Source organism: Calypte anna, chromosome 4A, assembly GCF_003957555.1.
Source record: "Calypte anna isolate BGI_N300 chromosome 4A, bCalAnn1_v1.p, whole genome shotgun sequence".
NCBI classification, from domain to species: domain Eukaryota; kingdom Metazoa; phylum Chordata; class Aves; order Apodiformes; family Trochilidae; genus Calypte; species Calypte anna.
Window position 1 is genome coordinate 38,240,345 of NC_044248.1, and position 21,931 is coordinate 38,262,275.

The 21,931-nt window shown below is 43.1% G+C and overlaps 1 protein-coding gene across 2 annotated transcripts in view; it reads right to left on the bottom strand.

The window, feature by feature from the left end:
- The window catches only part of UNC5C (unc-5 netrin receptor C), a 245,051-nt gene that overhangs the window by 37,231 nt on the left and 185,889 nt on the right, over window positions 1–21,931 (bottom strand). For both annotated transcript variants that reach the window (XM_008499602.2, XM_030449670.1), the window contains exons 4-7: window positions 19,586–19,689; window positions 7,736–7,916; window positions 5,841–6,008; window positions 4,442–4,606 (exon numbers count right to left, since the gene is read on the bottom strand). In XM_008499602.2, the coding sequence (XP_008497824.1) occupies window positions 4,442–4,606; window positions 5,841–6,008; window positions 7,736–7,916; window positions 19,586–19,689 (618 nt within the window). The remainder of the gene's footprint in view (window positions 1–4,441; window positions 4,607–5,840; window positions 6,009–7,735; window positions 7,917–19,585; window positions 19,690–21,931) is intronic.

Sequence of the window (21,931 nt, forward strand, 5' to 3'; positions counted from 1 at the left end):
TCACAGGCATGGTTTAAGGAAAGACCAGAGCTGGACCAGCATGCACAGGCACCAACCTCACCACCAAGCCTATGGACTTTGTGTACTTTGGAGAATAAGGATCTGGACACTGTCACTTCAGATGCTCAGCAGAAAGGAGACAGATGACGTGTAGTGAAATGAGGCAACCAGGTGCCACTGACTACCAGGCAGTGGGCATGAGCTTGTGTTAAGCCCACCTGTGCCTGATTAGGGCGGGCCCCAACTGCGCATGAGCAGGATTAGGGGGCCAATAAAAGGTGAGGCTTGAAGCATAGGCTCAGCTCACTTCTGAGCAAGCCAGCAGAGAGGTCAGTTGCTCTTGGAGGAACAGCACTGATCCAGGCTAGTCAGCCCTGAGGGCTACAGGCTCAGAGCACTATTTGTGAGTCTCTGCTGGAACACCTGGTTGGACCTTGAAGCGCTGTGCCCTAAAAGAGGTTCGTCTTGCTACAATGACGTGCTCTGAGAATGACAGATGGACATCACACCTCATGTAACAAGCCTTTAAGGTAACCATGGAACATAGCTAACTATCTTCATAGCTTGCCCACCTCTTCCTGATTACCAGCAGCATTTTGTACATAATGCAAATCAGTGTGTTTGGTCCACCAGGGACTTTTAGCATCTGTTTGGTACCACACACATGATCTTGTGGTCATCCCAGACTGGGCACAGAGAACATTTCCCCTCATACTTTGCTTAAAATGTATTTGCTTTCATGCATATTAAATATAATGAAGGGAATTACTTGTGGTGAAGCTTGTGGAATGTCTGAGGGAGCTGAGGGTGTTCAGTCTGGAGAAGAGGAGGCTCAGGGGAGACCTCATCACTCTCTAGAACTCCCTGAAAGGAGGTTGGAGCCAGGGTGGGGTTGGGCTCTTCTCCCAAGCAGCTACCAGTAAGACAAGAGGGCATGGACTTAAGCTCTGCCAGGGGAGATTTAGGTTGGATATTAGGAAGAAATTCTTTCCCGAGAGGGTGGTCAGGCATTGGAATGTGCTGCCCATGGAGGTGGTTGGTTCTCAATCCCTGGAGGTTTTTAAGAAAAGACTGAATGTGGCACTCAGTGCCATGGTCTGGGAACCACAGTGGTAGTGGATTAAGGGTTGGATTTGATGATCTCAGAGGTCCCTTCCAACCTAAGTGATTCTGTGAGTAGTGGAGTGCTTTGCTTTCCTAGTCCCCACACAGAACACCCACCAAAGTCATTAGGCAGGATGAGTGGAGGGCTAGTTGCAGTGTTACAGTTCAGAGCAATCCCCTGTGAGATACAGTTTGTGCCTTTAAGTGTTGTTCCTTGCAGTGAAGTATTTACCACGGTCCTCATACTTCATATGGGAAACAACTATGAAGGCAATAATGCAAGTAGTGTGGGTGGTAACCAGACAACTCTTCTTACACCTACAGTGTATTTTGTTCCAGAAAATCATATTAATGCCATTACGGGAATTACAAAATTGTTATGATGGGACCTGCTAGGAAATATTGTGTATTTGGAAACTTAAGATAGTAATGATCACCCCAAATTTTCACTAGAGCTTCATTTCCTCTTCAATTCAACCTGCTGCCTTTCTCTAGGCAGCAGGTTCTCTGCAGGCTCTCTAGTTTAATGACTGTTCAACCTTTCATGTTAACAGAAAAATACTAACTATGGGATAAGGGAATATATGTGTGTACTCCCAAGATCATTAGTCTGAATAAATGTGACAGCAGAGTTGCCCAAGAAATGCCACAGTTAGTGGTAAGCACAAACTACAGCTTTAGGTGTAAAATATTGTAATTACAAGGGATGGAGAAAGCTCCACAGTTTTTATCCCCAGAAAATCAATAGTGGTGTAGACTGCTGTGCTTTGCTGGAGTGGAGGCAGTCTGATGAAAGAGCTTATTGATTTATCCAGCTGATGCTACTGTAGTGAATAACAGACTGGAAGAAAAAGGGCTTGTAAATTAGACTCATTCAATCCAACATTTTCCAGGATGCCTATTATGTACAGCTATATAGAGATATATATATTTGCAAGTGGGTTTTTGTCAAAGCAACAGCCTAGTGACTCCTGGTAAGAGGGTCAGTCTATAATCTGTCAACTACACCCATGGTGCTAAAGTCAAGCTTCAAGCTCTCACTAAAGAGGGACACTAAGGAGGAAGCACCATGGCACCCAGAAGCAAGATTTGGCTAGGGAACAGCTGAGAAACTGGCCAACACATCTCCCAGAGGACTATGGACACAGAGGGAGGTGGTTGTGCTGTCAGGCTATTACCTGTGCCATGAGAGACCCACTGGCATAAAGGCTTTGGAAAAGTCTGCTATGGATCCACAGGGTTCCCAGGCTAAGAGAAACATTAGTGCCAACCAGTCCCCACCAGCCTCAAATCACATGGAAAGCATCATGGTGTTTTAGGAATTAAAGGAATCCTGTGTTTCTTCTTAGCTCAGCAGGCAGACTTGCTATGAATCTAGCTAGATCCACACTGGCAAAAATGTAAGTGTTCAGACTGCTTTTGCATAAGCTGAGGAGAAGAAAGAAAAAAGAGAGAAAGAGCAGCAGGCACACAGCCACCAAGTACAGCAAATCAATCTTCACAGCAGTGATGGATCAGGGAGCAGGATTGTAAGTTTTACAGGTATATGCAACCCTGTGACTAGAAAGACACTATTAAAATATTGCCATTAAATTCCAACACTGAAGGATGATCACAGCCTCTAGAGCCAAGCAGGTCAATACATGCCTGTTTATTTTTCATTACCATTTTTTATATACATATATATGAAGAAGAATAGGATTCACAGCAGCCTCATTCTCTCCTGCTGGAGACCTCTGCTTTATACTCAGCATCCACTTTTACAAATAAAATGCAATATAGCATCAACAGATAAACGAGATCCCTACAGGGCTTTTATTCCACCGTGCCATTATATCTACTTTCCCTCAAGATTTTTGCTTAAATGGCTCTCTTTATGCACATACACAAAGATGACATACACCTGTCTAAATATAACCTGACAGTGAAGAGTTCTTCCATAAGAGGAAATGTATATTTTCTTTCTAATTTACCATAATGACTTATTCACACCACTGGAGCTAGGGGTATATTAGCCTCCCTACTATAAAAGTCAGCAAGGTGTTATATAGGAAGACATGGCTGGATTTTTTTTTTCTCTTTAGAAAAGAAAAAGAAGACCTCTGAATCCCACTATTTTTTTGTCTTCCTCATAAAGACAAACATTTTCAGGAATTACAGCTTTATACCCTGCTGACATTGATTAATAGTCTTGAAAGGGATGAAAGTGTTTGTGCAAGCCACACTGAAGCAGCTTGGGAAAGCTCAGAGCAAATGGCCATGCTGTACCATAGGGTAGTTCAGAGATGGCTGCCAGCACAGTACACACCTATGTAGCACTCATTCAAGAATTTTAATTTCTTTTATTTCTATTTATTACTTAGTAGTGTCACTTTTCTCTCATCATGACTGTTTCAATCAAAAGTAGCCTGCCTCACAGAATAAAAATTCCTGACCTCTTTGTGAGAGAACTTGAAGTATTTTATCATCTGGACACAGAGATACTGATTAGTTACAGCAATGGAGAGCTGAGGCTCAATAGAGAAGTACTGCAGAGCAACAGGATGAAGGAAGAGCAGAGAGATATATGTGAGGATTTTGGCCCAGGTTGTTGTGCTAAGCAAACAAGAAAGGAAGTTTCAATGCACCAGCAAAACAGAGAAGACATCATTATTGAGAAGAGATGGGGTACAGAAAAGACTAATTGTCAGCATATGTCAGAATCACACTAAAATCCTTATTTTTTACTTCTTGCTCTTACTCATCAGAAAGGCAGAAACATGGTGTGAACAGGTGCAGGCAGAACAGACTGAGCTGATCTTCACGAGGCTGCAGCATGCTGGTAACTATGAAATTTGCACAGGCACTTCATAGATCCAGGGTACCTCTTTCTATTGAAGGGTTCAAAAAGAGGCATAACCAATATGTGTAGAAAGACATTCACCCACCATTTCTCACAATAAGAAGCCAAAAGCTGGTCTGCTTTATCAAGTTTACTCTTTGAAAATGCCAGCTTTGCCTCAAACCCTTTTCTTTTCATTTGCATTGCCCCACATGCTACCGCCAAGATTCTCTAGACAAATGCTGAGCCAGTATCAGAGAGAAGGGGGACATGGTGAGGAGAGCAAGGAGGAGAGGGCTCTGTTATGAGACCTTCTAATTCTTCATTGCTCAACTTCCTAAACCTCAGACAGTGGCAGCTTAACCTTCAGAGAAGAAGAGTGGGGTTATCCACTCTATCAACCCACTCCTCCATTCTACAAACGATTCTACAGACATTCTACAATACAGACATACTGTAAGTTTTTCTGCAGCTACAATACACCCCAGCCCCCCGAGGTGTCACAGTGGCACTTACCCTGCATGCAGAGCCCATCAGTGCAGTTCTTAGACTGCAGGACCAGCCCCTCACAGTCCTTGCCCCCGTTCTTCGGTGCCGGCGCTGTGCACTCCCTCCGGCGCCAGTGGGTGCACTCTGTGCCGCAGGTGGACCACTTGCTCCAGGATGTCCACTTTCCATCCACTGAGACAAGAAAGGACAAGACTTATTAAGGGGTCCAGAAAAGTGAGATGGAGCAAAAGCAATGCATGTCTCAACACCAGCCAGCCTGTAAGTTCAGGACAAACCCATTAAGGCAGAAGGATCATCCATCTGCCCTTCCTATAGTCCTGGTGAATGTCTATTCATTCCTTCTCTCCTTTCTCTCTGCCCTGGCCTCATTTCTGGTCCTTCCCCTCCTTTTTGTGAAGCTTACACTTTGTGAAGTGCTCAAGTGTACAAGAAAATAAACAGGTAAGGCATCTGTGATGTCTGTTTTTTGGGTTTTGGGGGTTTTTTTGGCATTTTTTTAACACTGGTTAAACTTTGCTAGAAATTCTTCTTCAGTAGGCAGGCCTTTAATGTTAAATGTTTTCTATTAAATGAAATATCTAGAGCCACTGATATATTTTCACATGAGCAGAATCAGGAATGAGTTTGGCACCTTTCAAAATTACTACAAATTATTTTCAAAAGCACCGAATTGAATGGCCAAAGAACAAACTATGAAATTTTCCCAGTGACACAGCCTAAGATAGGAGTTTGTCACTTCAAATAGTGACCAGAGATGAAATTTCAGCTTTTAAGTCTCACCCACCATTATGACCTGCAGCTGGATTGCCAAACTTAATAAGCTGAAGACAACTCTAGAAACACTGATTTTATTGACTGAACAGTAGGACAGAAGGTAAAACTTCTGTCATGGAGAAGCCATCCTGCGTGGCCTGAAGAAATTTTGTATTTTTCAGAAGTTTCCATTTAAACTCTTTTTAAAGATATGCATACATCATTCCCTCCAGCTTAAAAGTCTTTGTATTTGAAGTCACGTAAACACCTGCCTTAAATTTAACATCCACACCCCAGATGCTCCACTTGTTTTGACAGCTGGACTGAACAGACATTGCAAATATATTTATAACTTTCTATATTCAAATTCCGCTCCTTTTGCAGAGCTTTCAGCTTTTATCTTCTAAAATGAAGATTCTGATTGTTGCCCAAATCCTCTGAATTACCTGAGTTGAGCCACCAGTTCAAGCTGTGTGCAAAAGTGGGTCTGAATCCTCTACTGCTTGATAAAACATGCTCACTATTTTATCTACTTATGTAATTTGATCGCGTATTTGTTCATGGAAATGTTGGATTTATTAATAAAGAGGAGGAAGCTTTTGTAACTAACAGATAAAAAAATATTGATCTAGGGCTACTGTTCATACTGAACCTGGGCAAAGGGTAGTGCAAGCTATTTTCTGGACACTCTGCCCCTCGCAGAAGGCACCGCCATTGAGTGGGGCAGGATTGGTGCAGGTCCTCGTGCGCTTCTGGAAGCCTCTCCCACATCGGCTGTTACACACCGACCACTCAGTCCATGTAGACCATCCTCCATTCACTGGGAAGCAAGAGAGAAAGAGTAGGATTGCATGCTCACAAGGGATGGCTGGGAAATGCAGGAGAAACATCACTGAACAGACCCAAACCCCTGTCTCCAACACGGGTGCATGGACAGCACTCCACGAAGCCATGGGACAAGTCGAAGAACTGGTGACACTGAATGAAAACCACCATCTTATCAATATTAGAGCTGGCAGGTGACATGCCTTAACCTGAAAAAGGACCTAACACATCACTAAGCACCTGGTGGTGTGTGTAAGGCCAAAATCCCTGCGGGTGCAGACAGTACTAGCAGCTCTGCCAGACAGAAACCTGAGCTCTGAAAGCTGCGCCATTTTCCAAAGGGAGGTAACCTGCATTCTAGTGTGTTCTCAGATGTACACGTCAACTATAGATGCTGACAGACTCCCATGCCTAGCCTAAGAATTGATAATTTTCTTTCCCTTTCTTTCACAGAAGAAAGAAGGTGATTTCAGCATTCCATGCCAACTTCACTTATCCCTCTGTGGACACAGATGGTGCAGATGAATGTCCAAGCATGTCCACAACAGAAATTTAAGCTGCTCAGAGTGAACCACCACCATTAAATGCACTTTAATTCTGGACTTAAGAAATAAGTTTATCTTTGGGAAGATATTTATGCTGACTCTCTTTCTCACCCGCCTCTGTTTCTGGGGTAGATGAAGGGATGAAGAAGGAGCTGTGCTGCTCTGTGTAATAATGTCATTGCCAGGGTATGGACAGCCATAAAAAAAAACATTCTCCTACACATATGTCTCTTGACTTCACTGTTGAAAAAATATCTGTATATGCATGAGGAAGAGTTGCAGTATGCCTACATCTTTGTTTCTGCATTCATCACAGTTACAAAACACAGTGCTCTTGCATAGTCCACCCCTCAATATCACAAACACTGCTAATCAACTCAATTCAGCCAGTTTTCTATAAAAACTGAACTAAAAGGCCCTCATTGTAAGTTCAGGGAACCAACTGCTTACAATTAAATCTAACTGCTACCCTGAATATGAAATGAATATCAGGGATAATGATAGGGATTTTTTCCCTACTTGTCTATCCTATAATTAAGCTGATTGTAAGGAACACCAGGACAGTCAGCTGGCACATTGTCAGAGCAGGTTTTGTTCTGGTGGGTACCCCTGTCTGGGATGCATTGAGGCAGTAACTTTGCAGGGGCAATGGCTTGCACTGGTGGGACAGAGCTGCAGGGCAACAATGCCTGGAAGAGACCTCAGGAGGGCATCTCATCCAGCCTCTCCCCTGCCAAAACACACTCAGCCTCAACATTAGATCAGAACTGTGGATGCAGATATGGAATAATTTCTGAAAGGCAGCACTAAGAACATGAAAGTGTTGGGAAGCAATGCCTTGGAAGCTCCTGCTTAGGAAGTTCCCTCATGGCTCCTCACTGCCTCCAGCTGGACCAGGAGCAACCATCTTCTCTTCAAGGAGGTGTTGGGGTAGATCCCTGTTCCTTCTTTAACACCATTGTCCATCAGCCGCAATTCATCATATCTGATCAGTTTTCTGAGTATTTTTGTTAATGAACTCTGCACACAGTTGCAAGCCAACAGGCAGCCCAGATGGACCAGCCAGGACACTGAACACAGTCAGATTGCCACACAGTCATTTTACACCCTCCTCTTGCCCCACTGCTTGCCTTGAGTGAGTGTCCATCCACGTGTAGCAAGGAAAGGCATCACTTACCATAGACAATCACTGTTGCTGTGGTGCTTTTCCTTTTGGCCACAATGTTTTTGGCAACACAGGTGTAATTGGCTGTGTCTGACAGCCGGGCTTGCTTGATGATAAGGTTGTGATCAATGGTGATGTAAAAGTTTCTGTCTTCCACGGGATCAATCACCTCTTCATTCTTCAGCCACTCCACCTGGGGGTTTCAAAGGGCCAGAGTCAGTCAGCAGCAGGTCACACCACAATGGGCACAGTATTTGGGATCATATAGGTCACCCCATAGAGTGTTACCAGTCAAAGGCACTTCACAAAGGATTCCCTTGGTGCAGCTGAAGTAAAAATACCATGGCAGAAACATGGGAGAACACTCTTCACACCTACCCTTCCCGTCAGGTCCCCCTCCCTCCCACCACTCCACACAACAGCTGTCTTGCCTTGTCTTGAAAGCATCTTCACATTTTGAAAGACTGCCAGCTACTGTACAGAGGCAAACAGCTGGTGTATGCTCTGAGAGTCTGAGGCAAGGGATAAAGAAGGGATGATCACAAACAGAAAAATGCTTTACAACATCAGAAACTCTAGAACAGCAGAGATCTCACCCAATCTTTTTGTACATCTTATCTAACCAGCAGCTAACAGCACAGCAACCCTGTATCTACCTGCCCTGGGTCTAACACAGTGAGGCTCTCACCAGAGTAGGTCACACTGATAAATTACAAATATCCCAATGTTTTTAAGTCTACAAACACTCACAGGTACATGCATGTTATTGCTTTGCTGAAATCAGGATTATACAAAATAGAGATAGTTAGCAATGAAATAAGAACCACAAAGACTACATCATTGCTTATTTTTCTCTCATCTTTATGTAAGCTATATTTTATTTTAATACTGTGTAATTTCCTTGGTTACACAGAAAAATATTTTCATATGCAATTTTTAATCTAGACAATGCTCTCTTTATTGCCTTCCTTAAGAAACACCTTATTATATCCCAACTGACTCCTGTGAGCCACTCTAATATGATTTGGCTGCAAATCTAATAGCTTGTTTTGATTTGAACCAAGTGTGCTCTGAAGGACACGAGCAGGACCCTGGGTGGATCAAAGCTGGGCCTTCATGTCACTGGATCACTTCAGCTTGTGCCCAGGATTTAATTAAAGGAAGAAAAACATAAGGACAACCAACCCTCTGGACCTATGGGGTGCTCACTGCCAAGACCTGGTCTCACAAACCCCACTTTTTCAGAGACCTTTGAGGAAATGCAAGACCATCAGTGTACCCCAAAACCAACAGGTGACCTTCTCCCCCTCCTGAGACAGCTGTACAGATCATCCCAAGCCATGGGGAAAAAATCTGATGGCCAATGTTGAACGGTATTAAACATCAAAGCCTCAATTCATGCTCAGATGCAGCGAGTCCAATGCTGCAAGTCCAGCACTGGCAGATGTGGGCTTGGATTCAAGCTGCCCACTGCCTGCCCCCCAAATTTAGCAGCTCCATCCCCCCTACTCCAGTTTGGGTGGATGAAGAAGAGGGGTGAGCTTCTCCCAAAGACATAAACCTAGTGAATATAAAGCCACTGCCCCAAGGAAGGCTCAATTTAAACTCTCTTCTCCCCCAGCAGATCAACACAGTATGTTGTAGCCTCTCAACTAGTGACACTTTATAGCTTAAAACTGGGGGTGCAAAAAGGGCTGTGGAAATGGGAACATGTGTCTGCAAGGAAGAGGGAAGGAAGAAAAAAAATAAACAAACCATAAAATTTTGGAGGCTGTGTTTCTGTCACCAAAATGCTGTACCATGGAAGATATAAGCTTCTAGTCAATAACCTGGTTTTCCTTGCCATGATGATTAAAATTCTTCTTCTTCCATTCTTGAGCCCTAGATAGGTACCAGGTATAACCAAGACAGACAGATTCCTGTTTAGCCATCTGCAATATTCAGCTCCTTCCTCACCTGCAGATCAAACCTGCATTCAGCCCAAACTGCATAACAAATCAGAACCTTACTTCCACCCCAGTGGCAGGCTTCCACTTAACCCCTGCCTCTCACACAAACAAAATGTCTTTCTTGAGTTTTAATATCATTATTTACTTCTGGGATGGAGTACAGCCTGGAGACAGGACTCCAAAAAGATGCTACAGCTCTGCACCACCCTCAGATCCACTTGTACTTTTCCTGTGCTCTGCACTTTGAAGACATCAGAACATCAGGCCCAGTCCAAAATGTGGGCATGCCCACCCAAGCACATAAACCAGCACCTTTTAACACGATACAAAGCTCCATGCTCAAGCATGAAGTTATTTTTTTTTCAGTACTCTGTAACACTTTCTCTCTCCACAAAAAAAATGCACATACATATTCAGGGTCTCAGCTGATTAGACAAAATTAAAGCTATGAGCATTAAATTCCCTTTCATCCCTGCAAAGACACTGAAGATGGTATAAACACAGGAGTTGCCAATATCAGAAAGAAAGGATGCTATGTATAATTCAGTATACTGCATCTGCTCTTAGCCAAATCCCTCAGGGGAAAGATCCTTTTCACCTAATGGTTGACAGAATTTGCTAACAATAAAATGTTAAATTTGCAGAACAACAGGATGTGTTGTTTTCTGAAAAATCTGTTTTGCCAGTACTCTGTGTTCATGTCTGAACCTCATCGCTCACAAGATAACTATAACATTTCTAACTGAGTCATCTTCTGGCATCCAGGTTTTTATGATGTCAAGATGTTCATGTAGCAAAATCTGAAATCCCCAGTTCTGAAGGGAAGAACTGATGGATGATTTGGCAAGAGACAGGAGCCTCCTTCCATATATGTTTCATCCATCTGTAGAGCAACACAAAAGGGAGCACACCCCTCTAGCAGATCTGTTGTTTCCCTCAGTCCCTGTAGAATTGATAACTAATTAAACACACCACAACATTTAAGCAAGACTTTCGTTGGTACTTTTTGTCAGTCACTAATGGCCTCACTTTTTCTGCTGCAGGTGACTACAGTGCTCAGCACCCCAAAACCTCAGATTTTTTTGAGGTAACCAGCACATCTGGGAGTGGCTTTTTTCTGTCACTTAGGAAGAGATCAGGTGTCACATACAGAAGAGAACAGAACAAAAGTGGAATGAGAGAGTGTGATTTATAAATGACAAGTATGCAAACTGTTATTACAGAAGGTGAAAGCAACTATCTTTTTTGACGCCCTGTCATTCCCCAAGGTGCAGCCCCCTTGCTGAAGCAGGCTGTTAAGCCAGTCAATGCAGAAACTTGTCCTGAATTTAATTCTGCTGCCCAAATAATGGTGACTGATGCCCTAGAGAAACCAGCAGCCTCAGAAGCAGGCTGGCTGATGAGGCACCAGACATTCATGTGCCAGAGACCTGCACCCCTCTGGGCCAGCAGACAGAAGGACACCCATGGGCATTTCAAAATGCCTGTCCTCAGGGTCACGGCAAATCACACCCTTGTGGATCCATTTTCAGCTCTCTGGAGAAGACCTTTCTAGAGTAGATGTTTTCTTTTACCTAGATATTGAGGATATATCTGACTGGCAATAGTCACGGTTCTTAGAATCATAGAATCACAGGTACCTACCTCTATTTATTCAATTAAATCAGGGACATCCCTCCAACTGTTATTAATAAATGTATGGATAGCTGTGCATATATGTAGAAAAAGAATAGGCATCAGTTTCTCATTTTCATCATATAAATCATTTAATTGATAACAAACTGACATGAAGGATGGGGTAAGCGTTTCCTCATGGAGATGAAAGCCATGGAAAGCTGTGGCTTTTTACATACCAGTCCCCTGGAACAAAGCACGTATGAAATTCCCATTTCTTTTTTTTTTTTTAGTTTTCCACTCTAGAAGGTATTTGTTTTTATGTGCTTGCAAACTGAATAGCAAGAGGAGGCCCATTTGTAAAGGTGTGAGTAGAGTGAATGCAATCCTTACTCACAGTGACTGCAGATGCCGAGAAGGTGAAGCACACCAAAAGTCAGCCAGTTTTTGGTCAGAGATCCTTAGCCCTCTGGATGTAATTCTCACAGCTCCAACCAGCCGTGCTGGATCTACACATCCAGTGGTACTGATATGCTGGTAAGCCATCCACAAGAGTGGAGCCACCCCTGTGACCAGCTGAGGAGGAAAGACAGGATCCAAGGTGGCTGGATGGAGCTACATACCTTGTAGCATCTTTTCTGTCATCCCACTCCCCAGTGAGAGACAGATGTGTTGTTTCTAATTATTGGCTGATTGGTATCGAGAGATACATTAACATAATTGGCACATTTGTTCTAATTAACAGAGGGAACCTGCCACATGCCACCCAACTTGAAAAGCAAGAACCATCAGCAAGAAAAGAAAAGCCACAATTGCTGCCCTGGCTGTCCCTTGAAGATGCAGCCCTACTGAAGATGCTGCTGCAGGATGTTTCCAGCAGCAGCCTGGGATAAGGCTGATCATGCAGAGACCAAGATTTGCAAATCTGGGCCAGGCTTCTGTGCATAAATTAACAGAGGGAACATAAATCACACAGACGATTACGAACATAAGAAAACCTATTACAGAAGCTAATTGCTGACACAAATTTAGCCATACCAAGTTACTAGCATTACTAGGCACTTAAATCTCTTGGCACACTGTATGGCTGACTGATTTAGAAACTGGCAGAGCAGAAGCACATCCACTTCAAGAGAAACCCAAGAATGGGAAAAGGATACAAGCTCATCTAGATCCTTGCCTCCTGATTGTACGAGCTGTTCCTTACACCTCTTGTAATCTCAAGAGGAAAGTCAGCAGGCTGTGAGTCCTGGACCCTGGTTTCTCATTGCAGCCTCCACACCAACCTGCCCTAAAGTTATCCCCAGCCCAGAGAGCAACTGTCAAAACCAGCAGGTCTTCCAGGCAAAGCCCTTTGGTAGCCAGGATTTCAATTCTACAGAAGATAAAAGATGGAAATGGATGAGAGCAGACAAAGATCTGCCTCAATATATTCCGTGAGGTGAGATCATTGCACCCCTGCCTGGCCAACCTGGCAGGATTGCCTTTCCTCTGGTCCCCCAGCAGCACTTGTGTTCCAGCTGGTGTTCTCCATAGCCACCCCCACCAGTTCCAGTGGCACCACTCACCTTGTGACAGTCCCCACTGAGCTCACATTGCCTCAAACAGCCACAGGGACATCACAGCTCCCCTGGAATTGTGACAGCAAACACACATCCTACACCATGTTTATAGTAAGGGCACACACACGTGCCAGTAGAAACAAAACATTTGTGAAGCTCACTACTGATTTTGACACAGCACAAGGTGTCCAAGGGAGGCTGAGAAAACTTAAGCAGCTTTCATATGGGCTATTGAGCCAGAAGGCATTTCAGGCACCTTGAGACTTGAGTGCCTCTTTCAAGAATGATACTTGATTTTTTGGATTTGGTTTCAAACGTACACTTTCATGTCAGCAGCTACCAGCTGAAGAAGATGCTGTCCTCCATGCACTACTTGTTGGAAATATATTTTGTAAGCCTTTAAGGTTAAAAAAAAAAATCATGAAAAAAAAAAAAAGAGCTGTCTCCAAAAAGGCTGAAATTACAGCTATGAGAAACTGCAAAACAGATATTGAGAATGAGACAGCAAATGCAAACCACTGTGACATTTCGTTCAGTTGTTGCTACTGTGCTTTTGCTGCCAATAAGGGGAATTTGTGTTCCTGCTGTGAAAATGCTTCCTTAATTGCAATATATCCAGTTTTCTGCTTGAGCACTAAAATCTACAAAGGGTGTACATGCAGCTGCTGGATGACTCTGGCTCTATAACAGCTTTGCTTTATGCACAATGGGGAAGTGAAACCTCACAGAAGAAACTTCAAAGGCCAAGGTAGGCTGCATGGCTTAGGTGATAGCAGATAGAGAACTTTGTTTCACAGAGCCTCAAATTCAAATGCAGATCACAGCATAATTAACTGAAAACTCCAGTGGCTGCCATATGGCCATCAGGAGTGACTGAGCTCAGTTTCCAGCTTGAATGAGGGGTTCAGAATTGAGGTCCCCCCATTTCAGTCAATGTTTTTGGCACAACGTGGGCACGTGGACTTCCTGATCCCCAAAGCAACTGGGAAGGGGCTGTTTGGAAATGGCTTTAAACATGTTACCAGTGTGACATCTGTGGCTCTTTGGATGGATGGATGGCTCACTCTTCCCAGCACAGAGCTATGTGCATTCCAGGAACATTAAGTTCAGGCAAGGAACAGGATGTTAGGGGGAGGGAGGGGAGGCTGGGTTGCAGTCCTTTAGGTCAACCCCTTTCCTGTTCTCTTTGTAATTGGCACTGTGCCTGCTGTCAAGCAGACAAGTTCTCCTACCAGTTTTGAAGTGTGTAGGATTTCATCCAGATTGCATTTTTCAGTGAAAGAAAAGCATCAATTCTAGAAGAACGTGGAAATTCCAAAGTAAAATCCAGCAAAACCTAATCAGATAACTTTTCAGTGACAGCTGACGTGTTTGCAGACCACATTTTGGAAACATCTCCATTATAAAACCTGGAAACACTGTAATCCTTTACATCTAAGGTGAGCACTGCATGAGAAGAAATTGCTGCCAGAGGAAGTGACCAAGGCAAATGCTATAACTGGATGACTGAGGGTGCTGCCACGAACTGAGTGCTCTTCAAACCTCTGCTAGAGGTAACTCTTGTACTCTAGGCACTCTGAGGCATGTTTGGTATACAAAACAAAAACCAATCACTGTCAAAGTAGGACCTCATGGATTCATCTTGTAGTCTTGCAGAATAGCATCTCCTGGAGGAGAAGCTATCTTAGCTGAGGGGAAATCTGGGAGAGATGCTCCTCTACCTTACAAAAAATGCAGCCAAAAAGCTGTCCCCTACACTTCATCTCTTCAAAAAATACGTCAGGTAAAATGCTGCACTTTCTGAGTACAGAATGAAGAAGAGAGGTAGTTTGTGTTAGCTTAACCAGCATCCCAGAGCAATCTTTGCAGCAAAAAGCAAGCTGCAGAGAGGAAAAGCTAGTGGGGTTCATGTCACTGCTCTAGTAGAAAACCTTCCACTGTTGTATTTTTATGGAGGAGCTAGAAACTCTGAGCATTATCCAGTCCCACAGATCACCCCTGCCTGAGGCCAGATCCAATCATACACCAACCTGATTCACTGCTCTCACATAATCATCAATAGACCTTCTCCAGAAAGGAAAAAACATAGGGGTAGATGCCACACAAAATTCAAGTACCAAAGATCTCAGTCCTGCAAGAAGAGCTGGGCATCTCACCATGGGTTTCTGCACTGTGGAAATCAACTGGTAGGCAATATAAAAAAACCCCAAAAACTAATAAGCTACTAGTCAGCATATTTCCCAGGCAAGCATGAGATCCAAATACAAGCCTGTCCTCAAGCAGGGGTTTATAACCTACCTCTATCACTTCTCAAAAGAGTGCCATGAACATCCACCACTAGACTGGGATGTGAAAAGAATGTAAAAAGGAAGAGAAAAATATGGGTTGGACACAATTAAAGGAAGCTTTATCCTTTTGGAGAAGGACAAGCCTGAACTGCCAGATCTTACCAGGTGACTCTTTAGGGCAAAATAAATGAGTGGCCCTCATTCATTTCAGGCTGTGTTCCCCCTGCACACAAACCCACCCCTCCCTTCCCTGATGTACCTCCTATTGATAGCCAAAGGCAGTTCTGCTGCATGGTGCAAGGTACTGTAAAGGGCAGTGCCACTTCCCAGCTAATTAGTATTTGTGGCCACAGACTTTTCTACTCCCCTCTCTTGGATCCCACTTTCCTGCCAGGAATATAAAACATGGGCTTGGTGACACACACCTGCATGGACATGCATAGACATGAACTCCCAATTAAGGGATAACTGCTGCAAAACACAAGCAGCCCTCATGAAACAAAGCAAACAGCAGTCATATTAATTAGCAATCAGATGGAGCAGCCACCTGATGCTACCCATCTGAAGAAGTCCCCAGCTCCCACCAGCTTTTGCCCATGCAAGAGCAGCTGAATAAAGTCTGTGTCACACTCACCTTGACTTGGCTAAACTGTGTTTTCTCCCTCTTGACACAGGGATGCTTTCCCCCTTGCTCTAGTTCCTAATTAAGGCCAGGCATGTGGATAGACCACATCCAGTTTTAAATCCAACTGGGTCACCAAACTATTTGTTCCACTATGGTCTGTAATTAAAATACTCTGTGGAACACCTTGATAATAATTAAAGAAGCAATTATCCCCCTGTTAAAGTTGCTGCAAATCATGCATTTCAATGCAAAAGTTCATCTGGCAGCTTATGGCATATTAACCAGTCTTGCATCTCATTGATGTTTTGGTTTCTAATCTATCAGAGTGAGCTAATCTGATCTGACTTGATGTCTCTAACTATATTTTATTATTATGCTACCATGCTTTCATCTTTCCAAGAACAAATTAAATGAGCTAAGGGGTTAATTGCTAATAACTGCCATTACTGCTGCAGCGTCACAGAATGGGATCCCTCCTGCCTTCTCAGTTTAGGTTTGAAAAAGTGCACACAGAAAAGAGAGAGGAATTGAAATGGACACTTCCATTGACACTGGAGTGTCTGACTGCCACTGAGCATCTCCAGCTCCTGCTGAGCCTGGAGGGTCAGGCTGCCTGTCTCATTGCCTTCTCCTGTTTCTCCCCATTGAGGAAAAGAAGGCAGGGAAGCAGAGGAGTAAGGAAGAATGATGTTTGGGTTTATGGCCATTCTTTTTTTAATTTTTTTTTTTTTTAATTTTTTTTTTATTATTATTATTTTTTATTATTTTCCACAGCAGGATCATCTGAGTTTGGCCCTTCACACCCCAGCTATGTGTGGAACCCAAGTTGTAAAAATGCCTACACTGGCCCTTTCTGCTGCTTGCCTGGGCCATGCATTGGAACAGACAAAACATTTCCTGGGGTGTTCCATAACTGGCTATAAAACTGGGAGGGAGGAGCACTGACACTGGTTGGGTGTGGGCAGGGGTATATGGCCACCTTGAAGTTGCTCTCGTTGTGCCAGAGACCAAGCAGCCCCTTGGTTCCTTACTTTGTCCCAAGCCAACAAGTAAAACACACTTTGATTTGACCTCAGGCCATGAAGCTGGTGTATTTTAACACACTTTCTTCTATTTGTATCTTTGGAGGTTTTTTTTTTCCAGTGGCTGTGACCTGAGTCTACTCTGCTTGTTATGTCCTACTGGATCTGAGGGACTGGTAAGTGCTGCCCTAAAAGCTTTGCCTGCCCATCTCTGCCTTTGCCCTTCTTGCTCTCTGGAGCAGCTGAATGCTGCTATGTGTTTCATTTTTTCAGTAAGACCTGCTCTAGCACTGATCCATAAGAGCCTGACAGTTAATTGCAAGTAAATATGCTGGGAATTACAGGACTAAATTCCCCAGCTACTGAAAAGAGGACAGAATGTACCCTAAGTGTGGCTGTTCCCACTTTGAAATACTTGGAAAAAACACAAAATGAATGGGGGCAATAAAATCAAAGAGAAAAAGCAAGGCAAAGATGCAGGGATTATGGACTCCAGCATTACATTACGCTGAATGTGTATTTTGTACAATTTCACAGTAAATTTTTTCTTCCTCTATTTTGGTGTTAAAATTGAATGACCACTTCAGAAGTCAGGAAGTGGGAAAAAAAAAATCAAAACCAAACACAGTGCCCAGAGTGGGAAGAGTGAGGTACAAGCTCACCAAAGCATTTGGAAATACTGCTCACAGCTGCAGTGTGTGCACTACCCTGCTCTACTTGGAATCAAAGCAGTCTTTCACCAAGATAGAAAATAGCCTCAACTTGCTGCCTGCCTTCTCCCAAGTCCTTTCTTACAGAGTTACCTGCACTATAGTATCAGAAATTTCTCTGAACAAATAAACTAAGTCTTAAACAAAGAATTCAATTCATCTCTAAATTAAAATAATCATGTAATCCTTCAACCCACCAAGTTACCTTTCATCTTTCCATTTTTTTTTTAAATTTATCTTACCAGCTCCAGCAAGTGGCTGTAATAAAGTGTCACATTAAGGTATTCATATTCATTAGTGTTCAGGTCTTTGTTCTTTTAATAGTGTTGGAAAGAATCTACAAAGAGGCTGTATTAGGCAACTGTCCAATCTGGGTGTTTGATCTCCTCCTGACTTCAGAAGTCAGAAGAGGGAAAAACCCAACATTGAGAATGGTTCTTTTGAATGTCAGATGGGGAGTAGATGATTTCTGAGCCTGCCAAGTGTTAATTGGTGTCTGCCCTGACCATGGTACAAGTCAGACTCAGAGCCAGTTAATGTACAGTCATGAATCTCAGCTATTGACAGCATGGGCCAGTGTCCTAGAAGGCAGGAAAAAGTGCAGTTATTATTAGAGCAGCTCACAGAGGATCTTTTCAGAGATCACTTCCATGCATCATGTTAAATCTGTATAGGTCCCACCTGCCTGACCAGTCATTATATACCTTCCCAAGGGAATAACTGGACTAGCTGATAAAATTTTAGAGGTGCTTGTAACACTACATTAAAACAAACATTTTGTCAGCATCAACCTCTGTTTCTAGCAAAGGTAATGAAGTCCCCCAGTGCCACCCTGCACCTCCAGAACAACAAACCCCATTGCCATCAATCTTAAAGCACAACAGCAAATTGATTTGATGCAAAGAAGCATCAGAAAGGGAAACAAAAAATTGATGCTAAGCTCCTGAGGAAAGCCAAATGATTAATATTACAGCTGCTAGCAAGCTGGCTCTGCAGACCTAAATGCTCTTAACAGTTCTGGGGATCTTAACGGGGCCTATGGGAAACAGAAAATTAGAAAAATCTTCCATGCTAATTATTCCTTCTGCTGTTTGTGGACACATTTCTGCAATCCCGATTAAATGTAAACTTGGGTCAGATGGGGAGGTAACACTTTAAGCTTGATCTCCTGAGAAACCAGTCATCAGCACTGAGTGACAAGCACTTTGCTACTTAGCCATGACAGTCTAAGTTATGCTAATGCAACTTGGCAACAGTTTCTTCTGCGTGTGACACAGGAAAACCAAGGAGAATTCAGATAAGGGAATTACTGTAATTAACAATAATTTTTTCCCTTAACAGCTGTGGCGGATTTAGGATTCTAAAGGCCCCCCTGTGACTCAGAGACCCCTTTCCTGTGAGCAGTAAGTGTGAAGCTGGAGCCACCACTGCATTTAGGGAAGCTCCTGCTCATGGAGACATGTGTGGCACAGATTTTGCTGAGGGGTAGGCTCACTCCTGCCAGATGGAGGGCAGGCTACTCAGTCCAGGTTTACAAAAATGCCAGTAGGAAAACCAGATAAACCCTTGAAGATGGAGGATTAAGCAGACACATCCCCTACTTGCCCCCACCTTATGCTGCTTGACCTGGAGCTTGTATGGGCCACAGTACATCCTCTTATGCTGAGCTGGCTGGTGAACACATAAACATGTGCACAAACACATACAAGGGACTTACAGTCTGGCCAACTAGAAATTAAAACACCTTTGAAAGATGCCTCTCAGATTAAGTGAAATGTTTTTTCTTGAAAAGGAAACATAGAAGGCTGCTATTAATGCTCCAGATGTTTGTCCCTCGGATGCCAGATGTAACTGTGATTTTTGAAAAGGAAGAAAAAAACCTGAAACTGAATGGCCTGAAGCTCTGCCCAAGAAGGCACCACAACCAAAAGCCATTCATCAGTTCCTGATCACTCCTGTCTAGCAGGGGCAGTCAGTCAGGACTCCTTTACCACCCATTCATCATGCCATGCCCTAACTCATTGCACCATTAGCTACTGATCAGGCCTTGCTTAGGATGTCCTGGTGCCAGGACACTGCTGTTGCTGCTCACCTCAGCTACTGGGATGCCTTCAGGGGGACGACACTGGAGCAGGACCTCTTGTTCCAGGGACACTTCTTTCCCCAAGGGCTCCTGTTCAAAAGTTTTCCGGAGATCTGGGGAGGAAAACGGAGAAGGAAAAGGATTAGTAGTATTAGCAGCTGGTAATTTAAATTACAATTGATTGCCATACTGCATATGATGTGAGAAATCTTTCTAAATAGCATTTCTGCTCCCTAGAAAGTGGAAGCATTAAAAAAAGTCTGGGACATGTTTCCATTTCATTCCAGCATTAAATGATCAAAGATTTCATAGTGAATTTATTATTTATATTGTAGTAGAGCATGTGAACCCAGCAAGGAGTCAAGATGTCAACGTGGAAGGTCATGTCCAGACACAAAACAAAAAGCAAAAGTACCTTCTTCAAGTTCTTTACATTTAGTCAACTAAATACAAAATAAAGTTGAGGAAAATTAAATAAACCTGTAAAACCAAAGCACATAAGCTGATTGCCTTAAACTCAAGGATGCAAGTGTTCACACTGTGATTTAATACACTTCAGTTTATAAGAATTAACTTCACAGCTTTAGCTAACTTTTCTTCACTTTAGCATCAACCCTGTAACAATACACAGGTAATGATAGTAATAAATGTAAGGTGGAGGTGAACCCTGCACAGGAACCCAGAAATGTGTCTGGCAGAGAGGTCACTGAATGCACTTCCAAGCATTGGATCAGCTCATCATATAGGACAGCTGTGTATTCTGACTTTTGTACACTTCTGTATTAGCTTTGGAAAAATAGCTTTACAGAAAAAATATTTTTTTTGTATTGGTGGTAAAAGACTTGTCTTAATAAAAAAAAAAAAAGCCCAGATCTTAGTGCATACAAAAGTAAACAGCAATACTTTAGAAATGTGTCCTACCAACAAAAAGACTCCACTTTAACCTCTGTAACTTTAACTCCACTGTAACCTCTGTAGCAACTGGAATTCTTTGGTAGGAACAGCCCCTTTTTCCCTAGGAACCCTTTCAGTGGGGATGCAGCAGGTCAGAAGAACCCTGCAGGACCTTGGTCCCCTGGAGATGCTTGAATGGCCTCGTTGGATTTCAGCAGGTCAATCATCCACACACTAAAAATACACTAAATAAAGGCCATAACATAATAGACAGTAATGTTCTCAAATGTGTCATTAGACACTATTGAGTAAATTATACTCATTTTTTGGGGAGAAAAAAGTACATAATGGTGTATTTACAAGACTAGTGGCTGTTATACACTATTCTCTTGGGCTCCTTCCCCTGTGTTCCCAGCTTTATCTCACTAGAACTACCCACCACCTCCTGCCACAGTCATTCCACCTACAAATAGTCCTACCTACCTAACCAAGCATAAGGTTCACTGGTTTTAAACAGACAAACAAACTATCAAGGTGCTTTTTTAAGTGGTGAAGCAGAGGGCCTGGATAAACAACTTTGTAACCTGCTGTAACTATCAGGAAACAACCTGCTGAGACAGGGCTGGGTTTTTAAATTACTTGTTATTTTCTATGGCCTTTGCAATATGATTTCTGGGGATAAGAAAGAGCTCCTGCAAATTCTTTAATCTTCCACTGCCTTTGCCATTTAGCAATTATAGTCATTCTGGCAACTATACAATGTTCACCAGGACTGGGTGAGCTTGCAAATGTACTGAAGGACTTTGGATCTTCTCCAAACACAGTATTTTCTATAACATTTTTCACTTCATCAAAATATCATTTAAGTTACAGTTGCTTGCAAGCAAGGACAGAAGGGATACATTTTTCCCAGAGAATGGTAAAGATGAATAAAAAATACACCCCTGTTAAGAGGGAAAAAAAAAAAAAAAAAGTAGTTTTAACAGTCTTCAGAAAATACACCTGAAAAATCAAAACAATGAAACATTTGATCCATTCTGGGTCAGGACCTCTTTGTCTGTGAAGCAGCAGTGTGAATTATTAAAGCTTGGGGTCAGCAGCAGCACTGCTAATGCAATGGGGAGAGAGAGACTTCACCACTCTCACCTTAAGTCAGGAGAGACACAACAGAAAGAAAGTTGCACTTTCTTTCCATTATTATTTTGGTAATGTAGAATAATCCCTAATTGTCTCTCTTCCCCCTTTTGCAGGTAATATTGCTGCCACAGCTCATCTCCTGTGGTGCAGAGAGAGCCCTGGTGCAAAGTGATGCTGAAGCACCCACCTCATGTTTCTCACCAGCTCTGTCACAAACTTCACCCAGATGCAGCTGAATATCTCCCCACCAGGCTCAGGGGACACCCTGCACCCCCACCAGACATTTTCCCTTGCCTCTAACTTCTCTCCAATGATGTATGAATA